The 19,782-nt window shown below is 32.9% G+C and overlaps 1 protein-coding gene across 16 annotated transcripts in view; it reads right to left on the bottom strand.

The window, feature by feature from the left end:
- ADGRL3 (adhesion G protein-coupled receptor L3) overlaps window positions 1-19,782 on the bottom strand; it is a 770,297-nt gene that overhangs the window by 68,212 nt on the left and 682,303 nt on the right. For all 16 annotated transcript variants that reach the window (XM_053655018.1, XM_053655016.1, XM_053655023.1 and 13 more), the window contains 2 exons: window positions 9,664-9,730; window positions 8,012-8,103 (listed from right to left, as the gene is read on the bottom strand). In XM_053655018.1, coding sequence (XP_053510993.1) covers window positions 8,012-8,103; window positions 9,664-9,730 — 159 coding nt within the window. The remainder of the gene's footprint in view (window positions 1-8,011; window positions 8,104-9,663; window positions 9,731-19,782) is intronic.

Here is a 19,782-nt window from a genome sequence, read left to right as displayed (position 1 = left end):
ACTGTTATTACTTTTTCAATTTTCTCTGTGTTAGTTTTTAAAGAAACTATATCAGTCATAAATTTAAAAAAAGAATCATTTGCCATTATAGAAGATGATAAAGATATATAAAATGAAAGCAACACTGAAAATAAAATATAAAGCAAACACTAAATACAAATTAAATCTAATCAAATTAAATCTATATAGTTGAGGACTCCAACTTTAAGTCTCCAGCTTTCACTATTTCAACTGCCTACTCAGCATGTACAATGCAGTGTTTATTAAGTGTTTAAAAGTTATGTTTCACCCACTCCCTTCTGATCAACCCCTAATGTGTTTTGTCCTACAATTTTGCACATTTCAGTAATAATACTTCACCCTCCCAGCACTCTGAACCAAAAATCTTGGAATCACACTGCACTCCTTTCCCTTATAGCCCATGTAAATTAAATTAGCAAAGTCTGTAAATTCTCTTCAAAATATACTCACAATCTTGGCATTTCTTATTAAATAAATTAATGAATAATTAAAGGATAGACAATAAAATCAAAGATCATATGTTAAAAATTAAGTAAAATAAGTGTTCGTCAGTAAATGAGTGGATCAAAAAACTTTGGTTCACCTACATAATGAGATACTAAGCAGTAGAAAGAAGGAACTCCTACCCTTTGTGACAGCATGGATGGAACTAGAGAGTATTAGGCTAAGTGAAACAACCCAGGCAATGAAAGACAAATACCATATGATCTCACCTATAAGTTCAACCTAATCAGGAAAACAAACAAGAAAATAAGACAGAACCAGAGACATGGAAATACTGACAGTGATCAGAGGGGAGGGGCAGGGAAAACAAGAGGATGAGGCAAGTCAAGGAACATGAATAGAGAACTCATGGGTATGGACAACAGGAGGGATTGACGTGGGAATGGGGGAAGTAGGACAGGGAAGAGCAACAGGAAAAAAGGTGGGACAACTGTAACTGAACAACAGTAATAAAAAGTAAAAAAAATATAAATATAAATCATTGTAATATAATGCCATTTACAGTGGGAAAATGTGTAATATGAAACAAATGTTATATAGTCAGTTATTCTCATATGTCTTCCACTCTTATGAAAATTACCATGTTACCATTTCAGGGGAAAAAAAACTAAGAGTCTTATGAATAGTTAGTTTAGATTAATTCTGCTGTGGTATATACAATAACTTCAGAAATGTTGGTTTCATAGAAAAAACCCACAAAAACCGATTTTCAACCTTTTCTAAAGTCTGAACTCACATTTTATTTTGGATATAAGGTAATCTGAGCCCAAGCCAAATACACAGAACGAAGGAGCTCCTAATTTTTTTTGTTTTTATTATAAAGAAAAAATATTTTTCCCTTAGGTATTGTTTCAGGTTTTCTCGATCTCAGACTAAAATTGATTCTCCTAAGTCTGATATAAATCTAATTATGCTGGGGATGAGTGAAACTATTATTTGATCTCAAGGTATAATGCACACCAATTCCAGGGTGCCTGTGACAGTCATCCTTCAAACTTGTTTTCTCAAATGTCAGCTCCCAGTGCGTGAAGTACACTGAGTACAATGACACATAAAATGCTGGTTTCTAGAAAGTTTATATGAGAATTTGAGTGCATGTTAAAGAAAAGGCCCCCCAAAAGAGATCACCCATTTTACATTTTAGAAAACTTAAAGCTACAGCCAAATAGTGTAATACAATGAGATTTGCAGTAAAACATGCAGAAGGCTGAGATTTGTGAATTGATGACTAAAATTTATTTTCTAAAGAAATGGTTGTTAAATACTGGAATTAAGTTAATCAGCAAAGGATTAACCGCTACCTAAAGAAGCTCTGAACTTGTTTGAAGCAAATCTAGTGACAGCACAACAACACAGAGAGCTCCAAAAAGTGTTGCTTGGATTGTATTACACTGTAAATGCACCCAAATCCTTTTGATAAGGGTACGATGCATTTCTGGTGTCATATACCCACGGACCAAGGATATGGAAGAAGGCTGGAGAAAATGAGAAAACTGATAGATGATATTCATTTTCAGAATTTCCTTAAACATTGTTTTACTTTATTACAATAAATATAATAAACCTATTCCAAGTTCTAAGTCTTTCCCAGAATTGAAGGTTTTGGGGTACACATGGGCATGCAGTAGTATACAGATTTTTTGGTAAAACACATCTTCAGAATAGTCTGTCGACCTAATAATCTTTTTACAAGAGAGATGGCAGTTTTTAAACACACCTCTAAATACTGAAATTAATTTGGAATCTCTAAAATTTTCATTCTAACTTAGTGGTTGAGTGGTGAGAGGTAAACTATAACACAGTCAATTGAATGGAGATGTAAGCTAATTTTTTATGAATTTTATGGCTATATTGAGCTTCCTTTTAAAGAAATGCAAATTAACATGTCAACATTTTATATTGTTAGTTAATATTTTGAAAAGAATGGGAATTTACTAAAAATAATTTCTTCAAAACATTCAGAAAATGTTGAAGTGGATGAATATTTTTGTTAACACATCTCAGAACTAGATATATTGTTCTCAAAAAGGCTCAAACTCTTGGATATTGCTCTAACTACAGTATAAAGATAATACATTATAAAAAGAAAGCTGTACATTAATATATTATTTAATAGTATAAATGATCATTATTAATATATTATTATAAAGTAGAAAACTTAAAGTGTTAAAATATTCTTGTGAGATTATTGCATTTTTCATGGTTGTATAAATTTGCTTTTCTGTCTTCAAATTTTAGAACCCTACAACCCTTGATTCTGGAATAGACTAATATAATACAGTTAGTCAAGCTGAATGAAATTCTGACTTAACCATTTCTACCAATATTTAGAAACAGTCCTCAAAATGAAATTTACCTTCTACAGTAACAAAATAAATTATTATGGGTGCATTTTCTACTCTTCCCTGAAGTTATTCAGAAGATGTCTTTGATTTCTTTGCATGTGGTAGATGTCCAAGCTCCCTGAAGACACTTTTTTTCCCCTTCAGAACTAACTACAGAACTTGCTATTTGTTAGTCAAATGAGCATTTCACTCCTGAAGCCAATTCTTCATGATAGTTTAAGTCTGACTTTAATAAAAACGGAATCATGTCATACAAATTCTTAATTATACCATATGGTAAACAGAGCCAATAAATTTTTAATGAGGTTTTAATAAGAGGTTGAGCAAATTTCATGATAAAAAGCACTATGGACCAATTGCAGCAATATATTTCCACATAGAGTATTAAAAATAATGAAACTATTCTATATGGGCATTCAATTATGTGCTGTATCCTTTACATGTATGATTGTATCTAATTACCACTCTACTAGGAGCATGTAGATAAAATTATTCCTGATGCAGAGGAGACACTGAGACAAACAGCCATAATGGAACAGAAATTGTTATAATCCTTATAGGACTGAACAGAAATTGAAACCCAAATTTGTCTGACACTATAGTTATTCCTCCTCTCTAGTGTCTTCCTTTAGCTGCTAGAACCCAGGGAAGAAAGAAAGTGAAAGGTGTTTGTTCAAACCATCTGACAATGTCTTTGCCGACCCAACACTCAGGTAAAACTTAAGTGACAGGGAGGGGTCAGATCAAAAAATGACGAGGACAAAATCAGAAGTCTGGACACAGAAGTCAGTCCACGGGAAAGGGAAAGATGCAGTAGAGTGACACAGGAGATAAAAATTGAGTACATTCCTCGTCCCTCCATACAGGTACCAATTTTCTTTCTTAGTCTTAAAAGCTTTTATTATTACTTTTTAGTTTTCAAAGTACTTATGATATGATTAAATACATTTTCCAAAAGTAGATGTAGTTGACAAGTACAGAAATGTCATTTATGTTTTAAAGATAAATGTCAAGATTGTCCTAAATGCTTCTCAAGAATTAAAGCTCTATATATCATAACACTTCAGGGACACCATAAGTTAATTTTGTGATGGTAACAAGTCAGTCATTGTTTTATTCACCTTTACATACATATTTGCAAAATTAGATTACAGTTTTGTGATGATTACTGTAGGTTCCTATTTCAAATTATCAAAAATTCAACCAAAAAGTTTAAATGATTGGAATTATTTTATCCTTCAAAATATAATTACTTATTTTAATGAAAAAGAGACAAAGTACAAGTAAACCAACAGCAAGTAAAAGATATTGTTTAAATTTAATTATTTTCAGTAAAATTTAAAAACTGTCATACCTCATTTCTTCTTTAATCATACTACATAATTCACTTTATTTGTTTATTTTTCCAGAGTATAGCATTAATACAGTAACCAGCAAGCCAAATGTATACTTGAAATCAAACGTGTTTATAATGAGTGAAGTAAATTTGGAATTAAAATGTAATTCAATTATTTTTTTAAATGATAATTAAATTGTGGTCAATTGGAGTCAGCAAAGTATAGGATCAAGGAAGAGAACATTAGTGGAAACACAGCAGGGATAGAACACAAAGCCTAAGAAACACATCTAGAACCGCCAGAGAGACACATGGATTAAAGAGAGGCTGATGAAAGAACAGGACAGTCAGATCAGGAGCACTTATTAGGCCACTGTGGGGGAGCTGGACTTTCACGTAAGAGTAACAGGAAGCCACTAAAGAGTTTTACCAAAGAGAGTTGCATGGTCAGATTTAAACTTTTGAAAAGATCACTCTTGATGATCAAGACAGGGGCAAGAATCAAAATGGGGAAGGCAGTGAGGAGACCACGGCCATGGCTCTGTAAGGAGTTGATGGTGGCCTAAAAGGAACTGGTGGCAGTGAATTTGGGAGAAGCAAACACGTTTCCAGTAGAGGGCATTTTTGGTGTGAAAGAACATGTATAGTGAAAGCAATACAGATTTTGAAAAATGAAGGAATTGTTGAAAGACAATAACTTCTAGAAAGTCTTATATGGTATACTTTTCTTTTAATAAACTGAACAAAATGGTCTGTTTATTCCTCACTTTATAAAATTACAGAAAACCAAAGCAAGCAAACATAACTAACTTCTATGTTCTATCTCATGTACTAGAAAAAAAAAAGACTTTCCAGAGAAATGATGTTTATACCTTTATAAAATATTCTCACATCACATATGTCATTTAAAAATACAACTATTTATTTTTGTTCAAAAATTTTAAATGTCAAATTTTGTGATTTACTTAATGTTCAAAATAATTATTAGTTTTCTTAAATTCTTCTTTCCTGATTAATTATGCCCTATTGATTTCTTTACAGGCACTTCTTAAATAGTTAACATATTTAAAATAAAATGAAATGTCCTTCAGATTCTGAAAAGTTCTAAGATATATTTTCTTCCTTATTCTTTCTCTTTTCAATAGTCCCATATATTCTGTAGATGACCATCTTCCCTACTTCATAGAGAGGAATAGACAGAAATCCCTCAATTGACTGCATTATACTGGTTCGAACATGTCTACATCACACTTATTTATTTCATCCAGTCTCAGTGGAAAATGATCCTCCTTCCTGGCTTCTGGTAACTCTGGAAAAAGGTCCTGCATGAAATCTAATGTAGTACAGTTGCTTTAACACAGTTCTGGCTCTCATTTCCTACACTTCCTCAGGTCACAAAGGTAACAATGATTCATTTTCTTCACTTTCTGCCCAATCTATTCCTTGTTTTTTCCTATTTGAATATCCATCTTCCTGTTTCCTACATCTTAAAACTACTTTCTATACCTTTTCTAATAAACTACCCAATTATTCTGTTTGTCTTATTGACTTTTTAAAAAGCATCATCACAAGCTGTTTGATTTCCTCTGCTCATTTGATGCTTGGGTACGTTTCATAATTATGCCATTTTAAATAGGACAGGGAGGCTCAGTAAGGTTAATGAACTTTCCAAAGTTTCTATAGTGTGGAGCAGTTTAGACAGAATTTTAATCAAGATTTTCTTATTTAAGGCTTTGATTTGAAAGATATAGCTTGATGCCATCAATGCCACGAGGTAATGATTTCCTTTTGTATATTTGTTTTTCTAAATAGTAATATCATAAAGAGTTGTTTCATACTACCTAAAGAAATACATATGAATAATGAAAGAACAAATCTATCTTTTAAAATACACCATTGCACTAAGTACATGACCTTTTTCTGATTCTGAACATGTTAAAAGCTAGTACATAAATATCAATGTTTTATTTGCTTATTTTTGGTTGTACTTTAAAAACATGACAAATGACAATCATTACTTTTATATTGTTTTATACTAAAGAATAAGATATGAAGGTGTTGTAATTATACTAAGGTGAGTAAATGTACATTGTGATAAAGAAAATATGTCATTTAATTTACCCAAACACAATTTTACCAGGATCATATAGTCCAAGGAACTAAAGCTATATATTTTTGTTTTTTAACTATGTTTTATTTTTTAATTATATATTTATTTTTAGACAGAAGGGAAGGGAGGGAGAAAGGGAGGGACAGAAACATCAATGTGTGGTTGTCTCTAGCACGCCCCCAACAGGGGACCTGGCCTGCAACCCAGGCATGTGCCTTGACTGGGAACCAAACTGGTGACCCTTTGTTTTGCAGGTTGGTGCTCAATTCAGTGAGCCACACCAAAGAGGGCTGTTTTTTAACTACATTTCAGAAGGGCAGTCTAATTGTACACAAATCAACAACACAATGACTATTATCTCAACTCAGTATTATAAGACTTACAAAAGACTATTACTTGCAGTAGATAATTTTTAGTTTACTCCATTATATTACGATTTTCTAGTTCCTTAGCTATCCTTCTTAATTTATTTAGGCAGATAATTGACTCAATGAAATGAACCACTTAATGTCGATATATTTTTTCACTAAAGTCTTTAATGTATTAATTTATTCTGTAGACTTTGGTTGAGGCTCTACTGTGGGCAAGGAACTATGTCAGGGACTCAATGTAGAAAGATGGAAAATGGGTGACAAAGCTGCTCTCTGAGTCATTCAAGGAGAATGTCAGCAGCACGTGAAAATCATAGGCGACTTCAGGAAATTTCAGAAAGTACATTCATTTCAACCCAAACATTTAACCAAATTAACACACAGACAGATTATACACAAAGGCAATTTAATACACAATATGTATTAATGACTAAAATATATCTGAACGCATTTGTCTTTCTCAAACATCATAGACTCTAAAGATAAATATTTTGGTTATGCCAAGAAACCGTATTTCTTCTCAGACAATGTAAATTAGCTTCTTTTTTTCTGTATATATAAAGGAAGTACTACTAGGGTGGAAAGTAAAGTGAATATTTTCATATATCTGCATGGCTAGGGTTTTCTGCACTTCGACAAGTGGAATTTGGGTTAAAAGACAAACCTGGGAAGTTAAAAGATGATTTAGTGACTGAGTAGATACTGATAGACGTCTGGAGGGATTGACTTCCCATGAGGTAAAAAGGTTAACATTTCACAGGTTAGAGAAGGTAAAGCCCACATTTATGTTCCAAATGATTTTATACCAGGGAGTTGAAATTTCTCCTCCTATCTCAGGAGGAGAGATGGGCATCTGTATAACGGTTCCTGTATAAATGCCCAGAGTAGTAGTTAGGGGCTCCTCTCTGCGGTGTAGAATCCCTTCTGGTATCCACAGATGCCACCATCTGGCTCTCTTCACACTGTTCTGATGGGGACATGGAATGATTGGAACCGATGCCCTTGTGATTCTAAGAAATAATACTCTGCCTGGGTCCAGAAATTTCATATTTGCTTTCAGAACAAAATAAACAAATGTATATATTAAAATCTTCTCATGCTATAAATCAGAGTTGGGGTGTTTCCTTGAAAACAGAGCTTCAGTGGACTCATTTTCAGGCAGATCCAGTTACCTTAATAGTCAATAAATGATTTTATTCAGCAAAGACAACACACTGATTTTATCATTTTGTTATAAGATTTCAATACAACTAAAAGCAAGGATAGTTTAGTGTATCCAAGTAAGGCAGCTTAAAAAAAAGAAAGAAAAGGAAAAATCACTTACTTGATATTATCAAGACAGCCCGATTCAGGTTTCAGAATGGCAGTATGATGAAACATTTTATACAAAGCAATCCCAAGGAAGATTACATTAAGCTGAAATGTAAAAGGTACTGTTATGTACCATAACTGGAGTAAAGTAAGTCTATTCAACATAACAGATGAGCTGTTCTGGGAAATTAGCTCTCACTACACTTTTAAAGAAATTGGATCATAGATGATTGCCTAGTCTTTTAGTAAAGGCAAGAAGCCAGTTTGGGGAATTGGAATATCAATGAGGTACAAAGCACTGTTATGCCAAGTACACACAAATACTAAAATCGATCTAGTTTTGAACCAACAGATCAAAAGGGTTATAAAATTCTGGTTAAATTCTGATGTTAAAACGAGCAGGATTAAAGTAGAAGGTGCATGTGAAGAGGTTGTTTTATTACTGAAGTCAAAGAGAGTATATGATTTAAAACAATACAAAATAAATACTTCTAGTGTAGATTCCATATACCATATATATGTAAACTCTAGAAAACCACCATGTCAAGTAGCCCTTGATTGCCTTAATTGTTTATATATTCCAGAATCTGAGTTTGGGGAAACTAAGAAAATCTAATACTAAGTCCCACAGAAGCTCTTTAAGTAATATAGGGTTGCAATCATTTATCACATTCAAAAAGCATAAGAGAGTAAAAGTTTAAAAAAATGTATTGGGTAGTCAAAAAACAACCTGAATGAAATCCAGTAGGTGGGAGACATAATTTGAATGGACATAAGGCTCTTCATGTCTTTATTTTAACTTTTCACTTTTTTTCCTGCTGAATTATTAGTGTCTGGTTACAGACTCTTGTCTAGTCTCTCCTGTGAGTATTAGTTGATACGTTTGATTTGGTGTGACTGCTTATTTATCACTAGAAATAATATGCAATATGTAGTATATGTACCTTATTACCTTTATAAAGTCTGAAAAAATGTCTGAATTTCAGAATATATCTAGGATTTCAAAATATAACAAAGGATTTCAGAAAATGACTTTTGAATACTTTATTCAAAACCAAGGCTATTTTTTCAAACAATGGATAACAACTTTTTATTTTTAATTAAGTCTGCAAATGATACTAATAATTGTGTCTAAATGAGGATTGATAATTCATATTTGAAATCAAGATATTATGCATTTAAAAATGACAACAAAAAGAATGACTCCAGAATGCTTGCTTGTGGCATTTTTACATGAATTTTTTTAATTTAAAAATTTCAAGATTTATATTAAAACAATCAATAAGCTATTTTGCCACTTTTCCAATTTTTGGTTCAATCCATACTTCAAATTACCCATTTGGAACTGTAATGTTGGTCAAACTTAGAGTCATCACTATTCAAAAATCTACAAAAACCAAATGGATTATGTAAACTCGGGCTCCTGAGGAGCCACAACAGTGCATAAACTTGTAAATAAATGTTTTCTTCTCCCAGTGGCTTTGGTTAAGTATTTTAGGAATACAAAAGTAGACTATAATGAGTGTCTAATTGTTTGAGTTATGTAGGGTCAAATAAGTATAGGCTTTACCCAAATTAATCTATGTAAATTAAACATAGTCAGTAGAGGGATAGTGAAAGCTTTATTTCTTGACCTGGAAAATACAGTTAATTAGGAGTTCTTACCATAATTATCAAGGTTGCTGGTCCTATAAAACTCCAAATGAAGTAGGTGTCAAGTCGGAGCCAACATCTGCAATGAAACACAAGGGAGAGAAGGCATTCAAGGACTGGTTATGGGATATACATCAAGAGTGAGCGAGTGACAGAGAAGAATGTGAGCTGCAAAGCATTCCACTGGGAGACAGGAAATATTACATTGCTTGTTCATTTAAATGCTGAATTACTTGCCCAATTTCTGACAGCACTATTGATGGAGTAAGATAATTACCCCTGGAGGAAGCAGGGAAAAATGGCACAGAGCCTATTTGCTAAAGCCTTTGTCTGTCATAGAAACCTTAAAAAAAAAGAAAAAGGAAGAAAGAAAAAGCCATACACACAGCCATTAAATAGAGTAGCTTTAAGCTATCCTTTTCTCTCCAATTATGGTGCTACATAACCTGTCTATCAGCTGTCAGGCAAAGTGACATTTTCCTGTCAAGTAGATCTCAGGACATTCTGTACAAAGAAGAAATAAATTTGCTATCAGAAGATTGAAGTTTAATTAGGTTGGGCAGCCAACCTTTGAGAGTTCTTGAGTCTTAAAAAGTGCATTGTTACCGCTAGTGCTTCTGGGGTCGCAAATGATCCTTAGCATCCCATGAAGTTGATTCATGACCCAAAGTAAATTATTAATCACTTAATTTCAGCTACATTTAATACTCCCCAATTCTTAAAGCCTCTGGGAAATTACATTTTCATTCTTTGGGATGACAGGAAGACAAAATGGAAGTGACTAGTTAGGAGAAAGATTAATGTAAATTTTGAACAAATTACATTTGATGTTAAAAATCATATCTTGAATTATTTGCCATTTTGCTATATTGGAGGCATAATTTAAAAATAAAACATCTCCAGATGAAACTATTCAAGGGTGACTTGCTAAGTGGTCTAAACCTTATATCTGAAGTATGTAAATATACTGCTTTTGAAATAAAAATGTTATTTAAATCTTAGGAATAATGGAATAGGAAAAAAACTATGAAGAAAGGAATTCATAAATGTCCATCAACAGAGAAATAGGTAAATAAAATGTTTCCACTTCATATGATGTAATGTTACACAACACTTAAAAGGGAGGAAGTAGATCTTTATGTCAGTAGGATTGATCACTGTAACAAATTTAAGTGAAAAAGTAACATAAATAATGTATACCAAATACCTTTTAACTGTATATATACATACTTAAGGTAATACATTTTTGACAGATACATGTGTGTGATATATCTTTTTATTGAAAGGGGGAAAATAACCAAACTCATTTAGTAGTTGCCTCTCACGTGGAAGTAGGAAAGATTAGAAGTGGACCAAAAGGGCTTCAGCCATGTTTCATTCTAATAATTCCTGAGAGCAGTGTGCCAAAATACTAATAGTTTTAACATATGATTGATAGAAGCAATGATATTTATAATTTTTAAGACTTTTTTGTGACTTTTAAAATCATAAAAGGTTCAAAGCCAGGTTTTTAAGCAAAAAATTCCCATATTACCGGAAAAAAAAATTATCTGAAGTCAACAAAATGTGGATGCCATCTAAGTCAAACATAGTAACAGATGACTTCTCTTTATTCAAAATAGACATAAGAATCCTATTTGAAAAAAAACACTACTTGAGAAACAATTAATACTTAAACTATTAGCCATTAGGTTAAGTAATTGGTTATTTTTTTTTGTGCTGTTATTAAAAAACTTGGTCACGGAAAGTAAGAGTGTGGTGCTGCCAATAAGCAGAAACAAACTGGAGATGTTGAGGTTGAAATATGAACACTGTCTTTATTCTGACCTCGGGATAGTTTGTCACCGTAATAGAGATGTGTATGGTCAGAAGGGAGATCAGAGCAATGGGAATATTCATGGGTCTAAGTTCTCAACAAAGACCATATTTTCCCTCAAAGACAGGAAGAGTAAAGGACAGAGCATAAAGCATGGACGTTTTCCCAGATTAGAACATGCACACACATGTAGACCTCAAGAATGTGGCTGAAATTACAACATGGTACCATACTAATATTTCGTTTAAGAATGAAAGTTAATAGTACAGCCCCTGTTCTTTTGTAGGTCAAACAAGTTTTTGAAACTCAGTCTGAGAATTAAAATAGACTTGCAGCAAATTCTTTTTAAAAGAAAGTGCTTCAAGAACTTCTGAAAATGCTGCAGCTTATGGACTTCTTGAGAAATAATTTTAATTACATTATTACAGGGTATCTTTGCCTCAGTAGGGATTTTCAAATTATAAATCACCTTATCAAATATTTTGTTAAAATAAAATAATGTAAATTTTAATAAACTAAATTTTAACATTATAATGTTTTACATCTTTTAAAAACAATCTCAGCTTAGCAAATGCTTTATTTGGAAATTAACGTGTTTTGGCATAATTATCTCTAACTGTGGACGTGAAATCATTTAGAAGTTACTAATTTTATTCTTTAAGAAAATTCTTCAACTTCTGCGTGCTGCAGTAGATTTAAATTCCCTTCAGATTTGAGCACTGAAAGAGGCAATATGAAACACTTAAAATGTACCAAGTAAATCATCCTTCCCTGAGAACTGGTTGGACTTGACTGTCTCCTTAAAGGCAGTGTGGCAAGGGTCCCTTTTCTAATTTGATTGCCATATGGCCACACCTGCTGTTGCTTTTGGCCATGTGCTGCTTTCTCAAAGCTTTTTGTATTTCCTCTCTTTCCCATTAACTAACTACCTTAGAAGTTTTCATGATTCTTTCCCTGAGTTCCCTGTGTGGATGTAAAAAACAATTCACTCTGGCTTAAAGATGAAGGTGTTGTCTATTACACGTATGTTACATCACACCTGGTACAGATTACATGCCTGGGCACACATGTCCCATTTCATAGTATTCTATAACCCCTGACTATTCAGTGTCACTTGGATGCAATGCAAAACCACTGGTTAAGACAAGGACAGATTAGAAAAACAAATACTAGAAGAATGACTTATTGCACTAAGCACAATAAAGCCCAGCTCACAAAAGGCCAGATAGACCTGCTATTGAAGAACAGAATTTATTCTGTTAAATAATTTATTTTAACATGCCATTATTATTAATTTTTAATGCGTCTTTCTTTTATAAATGAAATCCAGTCATACGTGTATAATTTATAATTTATGTTTACAGTAGTACTATAACAAAAGAGATTACTTGGAATTCAAAAAGCAAGTGAATTCTGACCACACTGCCTGTTTGTTTGAAGCAATACTGGAAAGAAATTGTAGGACAACAGATGTATTCTGTAATGCAAAAGAGCACTTGTCATATGCCATAAATCTTGAGTTTTTAAAAAGTTTATTTAATACAAAGATGTTATTAAAATTCTTTTATTAATATTTTATTTAAATTGTAAAAGCAGCATATATAGTTATATATATGAGATCTGTCAGGGAAAAGTTCAGCCATTATTAACATAACAAGAACAGTGTGCATGATATCAGTGTAACCTGGCAGCCAAGGAGAGTGGACTGGAATGCACCTGTGTTCAAAATGCAACTTCATTGTACTAGTTGGTGCAATGGTATCTACCATTGAGTAGATACCATTGAGTGAGCATGTGCACTGTGTGGCTGCCTCATTCAAAATGAATGAGTGAGTAGAGCAACACTCGCAGAGAGTAGAGTACCAAATTTTGCATTAAGCTCGAACATTCCTTTGTGGAAACTTTAGGGATGATTCAGAGGGCCACAGATATGGGCAACTGCTGATTGGCAGCTTCATCACTAAAATGTACCGATTCATGCAACCTACCTGTTGCAGAAATTTTTAGCCAAACATCAAATAGCCCAGGTGATTTAGCACCACTACAGCCCAGATTTAGTACTCTATGACTTCTGGTTTTTCACAAAACTAAAATCACCTTTGAAAGAGAAGAGACTTCAGACCATTGATGAGATTCAAGAAAATACAATGAGGCAGCTGATGATGATTAGAAGTGTGTGAGGTCCCAAGGTGCCTACTTCGAAGGGGACTGAGGTGTCATTGTCTTACGTACAATGTTTCTTGTATCTTGTATCTTCTTCAATGAATGTCTGTTTTTCATATTACATGGCTGGATACCTTCTGGACAAGCCTTGTATAATGTATTCTTACTGCATTAATACAAGTTTATGAGCTTAACACACTGAAGAAATGGATCTAACCCACAAGGATACATTATTATTTTTTCCAGAATTATTCTCTTCCAAAATCTAAGAAACATCACTACAAATCAAGTGGCAAAGATGTTGATATCTGGATAAATCTTCCATAAAAAATGTAAATTACTAATCCAGTAAAGACCACTTTCCTGTTTACGCAAAACGGAGCAAAATTAAACGAACCAAATTAATTTCCCCAAACAGGGTAATAGAAAACTATACCTTTAAAGTTTATTCTCTTCTACTAGTAAACTATTCATCACAATTTCATTATCATCAGTCATTCTGAATCTGTATTTAGGAAAATAGTTAGGTCAGGTCAATTGCCCATTTATATAAATGTCACCCAAAACATACATTTTAAAATGCTTTTAGATACCAGTAACATGTAGTTCCCTATTCAAAGTTAGCATGTTTAATGTAGTACTATCAAATTGGCTTGGGACATTGTATTCTCTTGCCTGTTTAAAACACTCTTATCAGAGTAGACATCTGGCTAATAACAAATTTTCTGAAGTAATATAAATTAACAGTGATATTTGCTATTTTTCTATAGGACCCTAAATCAAAGACTAAACTACCCTTGCTTTCAAACGTAACCAGTAAACACTTTCTGGCTATTATTAGACAATGGAATTTAAAAGAGTTAATTATATTAGTCTGTTTCTGAGCATTTGTAAACTATGTAATCTTTTTTCTGTAACAGATGCAAGTCTCCATTTGTACTACATACAACTGTCAAGATTGGGGTGAGAAAAGAGGAAAAGGGACCAATACATACTCCAAGCATAAACTTACTTTAGGTCTAAGCTTATTGAATAATATATGTATTAAGAATTTTAAAATCCCATTTTCATCACAGCAAACTCAGACATCTCATCTTGAAATAATTTGTGAACAAGTGCATGAACAGGAAAAGAGGGTTGGCAAGCGATGCGGGAACAGAAAGTGATCAGCTGTGGTCAAGACTAGCATTCGTGGTCCAGCTAAAGTGGCGGATCTTAGAATTAAAAACTAGCTCCCATACATCAGATATAAATTATGTTATCTTCTTATCCCAATAACCTATTTTTTTCAATAAGGGTTTTGCTCTTTTTTTTTTTTTTAGCAAAATAGCTTCTGTGTTTTTATAGTGGACTACAAAGGTGAGCATAGCACTATCTGTTATAAATTACTAAGACTAAATATTGAAATCATTCCCATAGTCCCATGTTGCTTAAATTAATAGGAAGCAATTGTGTAAGAATTGTAATCACTAGTCATAAATGAATGCTTTAAATGCAATTTATTTTAAATTAAATTAAAATTAAAACTGTACTGAATATAAACTTTGAATTTCTGCATTAGTGTCAACCAAATAACAGTACCAGTAAATATAGTTCTAATTTAATACATACTTATATATGTCAGATGCATGACTAATGGTTGGTTGAGACTGATTTCATTCTAGTCTACATACTCAAAAGTCTGTGGGGGCTACTGTATGTTTCTCAAAAAGAATAAAGATACAAGTTATAAAATAAATAAACACTAGTTTTGTGGAAAATTATATACTTGCAATGAATGGATGAGATATTTATTTGCTGTGCATCAAACACAGATTGTAGAAACATGTCTCCAGTATAAATATTAGATTTTTCTGAATATAAGGTCATCATCTCTTGATAAGTTAGTACAAATTTTAGTACTTTCATTTTAAATTTTGATAGTTGAAAACAGTTGTATTGTAATGTACCGCTGGCCCCTGAATGGAGCAGGGGTTGGGGGCACTGACCCCTGCGCAGTCTAACATCCTTGTATAACTTTTTGACTCCCCAAAACTTAACTGCCAGTATCTTCCTGTTCACCAGAAGCCTTACTCAAAACATGAATAGTGACTGACAAATATTTTTATATCATATGTATTATATCATATATTCTTACAATAAAGCTAGAAAATATGTTACTAAGAAAATCATAATGAAGAGAAAACACACTTGCAATATTTATTGAAAAAAATCTGTTTATACTTGTACGTGGGCCTACGCAGTTCAAAACCATGATGTTCAGGGATCTGTTTGTAAAGTGTACAACTCAAGGACATTAGTACATTTACAGTTGTATGATGATCACTGTAGTCTAATTTTATAATACTTTCATAGCACCCAGATGAAAAAGTGGACCCATCTACAGTAACTCTCCCCAGTCCTTGACACCATTTCATATACATGAGATAATATAATATGTAATCTCTTGACTGGATTTTTTCGTTTCACAGGATGTTTTGCAGACATATCCATTTTGAAGAATGTATCAATGATTTTGCTTTGTTTATTCTGATTTCCAAATAATATTCTATCATCTACAAAGACCATATTTTGTTTCTTCTTCTTCAACTGATGGGCACTGGGTGTTTCCACTTTTTTGCCTAATATTAATAATGCTGCTATGAACACTGTGTACAAGTTTTCGAGTGGATTTGTTTTCATTTTTCCAAGGAGTGGAATTGCTAGGTTATATGATAAGTTTGTTTAACTTTTTGAGGATTTACCCAACTGTTTTACAAAGTAGCTAGCTGCACCATTTTACAAGGCCACCAGCAACATATGAGGATTCTAATTAGTTTCACATCCTCACCAACATGTGTTATTATTGTTTCATTGTAAACTTCTAGTAGGTGAAGTTGTGACCTAAAGGGATCTCTAGCTGTAGAAGTTATCATACTCTTTTTGTTCTAATAAGAGCTCAAGTCCAATATTCAACTTCGTATATGCCAATGAAAAATCCTTCCTCATTATCTTACTATTTCCCATTGACCAAGATGGAGTTGAAGATATCTGGTGGTAATGTACCAGCAAGATAGAATATTCACCTCAATGAAATATTACAGGCAAGAACATTTTACAACATCAAATAAAATAATGTGTTTAGAAAAATATTCCAAATATTTTAACTTTCTCTGAGTGGTCTGCAGTGCTTTGAAACTATGAAACATATTAAATAAACCTGTGCACACAACTTGCAGATAACTATCAAGTTCAATGTTCCTTGGCTAGGCTCTTCCTTAAATAATACTACAATGTAGTATTTAAAAAAATCAATAATCGCTTTTATACCCAAATGACTAATGCTACTGAGGCAATGATGTGAAAACAAAAAAATCTCAGGGCTTTTAACCAGCAGGGGAAGGCTACCCCTTTTAATGCTGTTCTTAATCTAGTGAGCTGGGAGACAAATCTGACTTAATAGATGACTTATACAAATTTTCAGATCATAAAATGTGACTTCAATTATTTTTAAGAGCTTGGCTATGCTTTTAGTACTAAAGGATGTTCTGATCCATTATAAATGTTCATAACCCAATCAACATCTTCCAGAAACCCCTTCCCAATTTCCAAGCCTACACACTTGAACTCTTTGGCTAATCTCTGGGCTTTGCTCCTTCCTAACATGCTCCCTCCTCTAGAAATCAACTTCCAATCCTTTTCCAACCTACCCATCACACGAATTACTGCTCTTTCAGTTATGTTTTAACATTACAAGGCAAGTGCTATAAGCTATAAATGTGACTTTTTCTTGGAAAAATATCAGCTGTGCAGACTGTTTGCATTTTGTGGTAATACCAAGGTAATCAAAGTTTAAACGAAAAGATTAGTTTCAGGTCATGATATCAAAGCATTTAGCTCTGAATCTGTATTTCCAAATCTGTCCTGTCTGAATCATTGGAAAGTCAATGCCTGCCTTTATCTTCTGACAGTACCATATTAGGTGGCCTCACTAAATGGCCATCTATAATGATGTAAATGAAACTAAGGGGAGATACACAAATAGATAAAATGGAATAAATGCCAATTGTTAACACTGAAATTTAGACCTGTGGTCTACTTACTGGGTGTTAGTATTTTTCAAATGACTCCACTGGTCTTTACTCGAATTTTGTATATGTTTGATTATTGTGACTAAGTGTTAAGTACATTCTCAGTAACAATGTCAGTACAGATAAAAAAATTATTAAGTAACATCAGAAAATAATAGCAGGCCTCTCTTACAAGCATTGCAAATTGATGGCAAACTGAGCCACTGCTCAAAATCACATTAAGTATGCTTTTGTGTGTGTGTGTGTGTGTTTTGTACATAATAATCAATTTAACATCCCTAATAACATTTCATAGTAAAACAAATCCCAATCCATCAGTCACATGGAATATGATAGTTACCACTATCTGTACCAAAAAATATTTATTTAACCTACCAAAACAATTTTTTCTCTTACCATTGATATAATTTGCTACTAGAAATGTAAGCTATTTCTATGATTAAAGGTTTCAGAGATAAAACCTCACTGTCACTACAATAAAATACAGCCACATAACTTCAGAGGAGAAAAAGGGGAGCCATATCTATTATTTGGATTACGGTACTATACATTGAATGGCTTTATTCTGTATGCATTCTACGTGTTTCAGACTAAGGAGTAAACCTTTAATAATGATGAGGTTCCAAAAATAAATGAAAGATACTCCCAGGGCATACAAATCATTGATCTTAAGAAGAATTTACAGAAAATGGCTGATCATATGTGTCCAAATTCTTGCTAGGTCTAGTTAATTTAAGACTGTGATGTTTACATATTTGCATTAAAAATTCATGAGAATTTTTAATAGCACATGAGAACATGGGCAAAAAAAACAAAAGTCTTGAGATAGTAGAATTACATTTTAAAAGTCATGTGGTGATGAATGAGCAGGAAGGGGAAATGCCATTTGAAATAAACAGAAGAGGAACAGGAAAGGATTTTGAGAATAAGGAACAAGATATACATGCAGCCATCCTTCCAGTTGTGTAAAAATTCATTGTTTACATTTTTCTTTGGGAAGATATCTTGATTAAACTGCTGATGGAGCATGAGCTTCTCATTTTAGCTCCTCAAGTAAATAAAAATGGCGGCATGAGTTTTCTTTTTTCAATACCTGCTTTATCAATGGGCAAACGGCAGTGTGTAGCTATTGGATTGAATGAAGTCTCATAGAGTAGAAAAACATTTTTTTCTATGTATTCTAATGGCCCATATGTGGAAATTTTATTTAAAACATATAAACGAGACATTAAATGTTCTATGCTTGTCTGTAATAGCATTTTAAAATACTTTTTAAAATGCATTAATTTTAGAAACAGAGAGAGAGAAACATAGATTTGTCGTTCCACTTAGTTATGCATTCATAGGTTGATTCTTGTACGTGCCCTGACTGAGGATTGAACCTGTACATATTGGGATGACATTCTAACCATTGAAATACCCAGCCAGGGCTGTGATAGAATTTTAATGCAATTACCCCTATCCTTTCCTTTTCTCTACCATCCCTTTTGTCTTTATCTGTTTTATTTCTCTTTGAGGCGGAAAAACTGTGATTGTGAAACTGAACTATTATTAAAGCTTTTTTTTTTTTAAATCAGTGCCTGGGAAATAAATTAGCCTCTGTTCCCACAAAGTAATAATGTCAGTAAATGAGAGTTTCCAGTTATGGTGCAGGAAATTAAAGCAATGATGGCCAAAGCTTTAACAAAGTCACAAGGGACTGCACGTTATTGATTCTAAGAAAAGATAGATTCTTACTACCCAGAAAATGACATGTGTCTCAAAATAAATGACTAAAACACAAAGGAAAAAACTTGAGTCGATTCCCTAAGAGGAAAATTTGCAAATATCCAAAGAGAACAAAAATCAACATGAATTATAAATAAAAACAAATGAGCTGCAAAAGAGCAAAACCAAACTACTAAACACAGTATTTAAAGTAGAATAAGTTCACACATAAGTATGACATTCCATTTAATATCTTAAAGAGGAAATGCTTTAATTAAAACATAAAATCCTATGATCTGAAGAGAGTTATTTCTCACGGGTTTCTTTTTGGGGGTGATGAAAATGTTCTAAAATTAGATCAAAGTGATGGGTGCC

This window comes from Artibeus jamaicensis, unplaced genomic scaffold (assembly GCF_021234435.1).
Source record: "Artibeus jamaicensis isolate MK-2021 breed Jamaican fruit bat unplaced genomic scaffold, CSHL_Jam_final contig_908, whole genome shotgun sequence".
Taxonomy (NCBI): Eukaryota; Metazoa; Chordata; class Mammalia; order Chiroptera; family Phyllostomidae; genus Artibeus; species Artibeus jamaicensis.
This window is presented reverse-complemented; position numbering and strand designations above follow the sequence as displayed.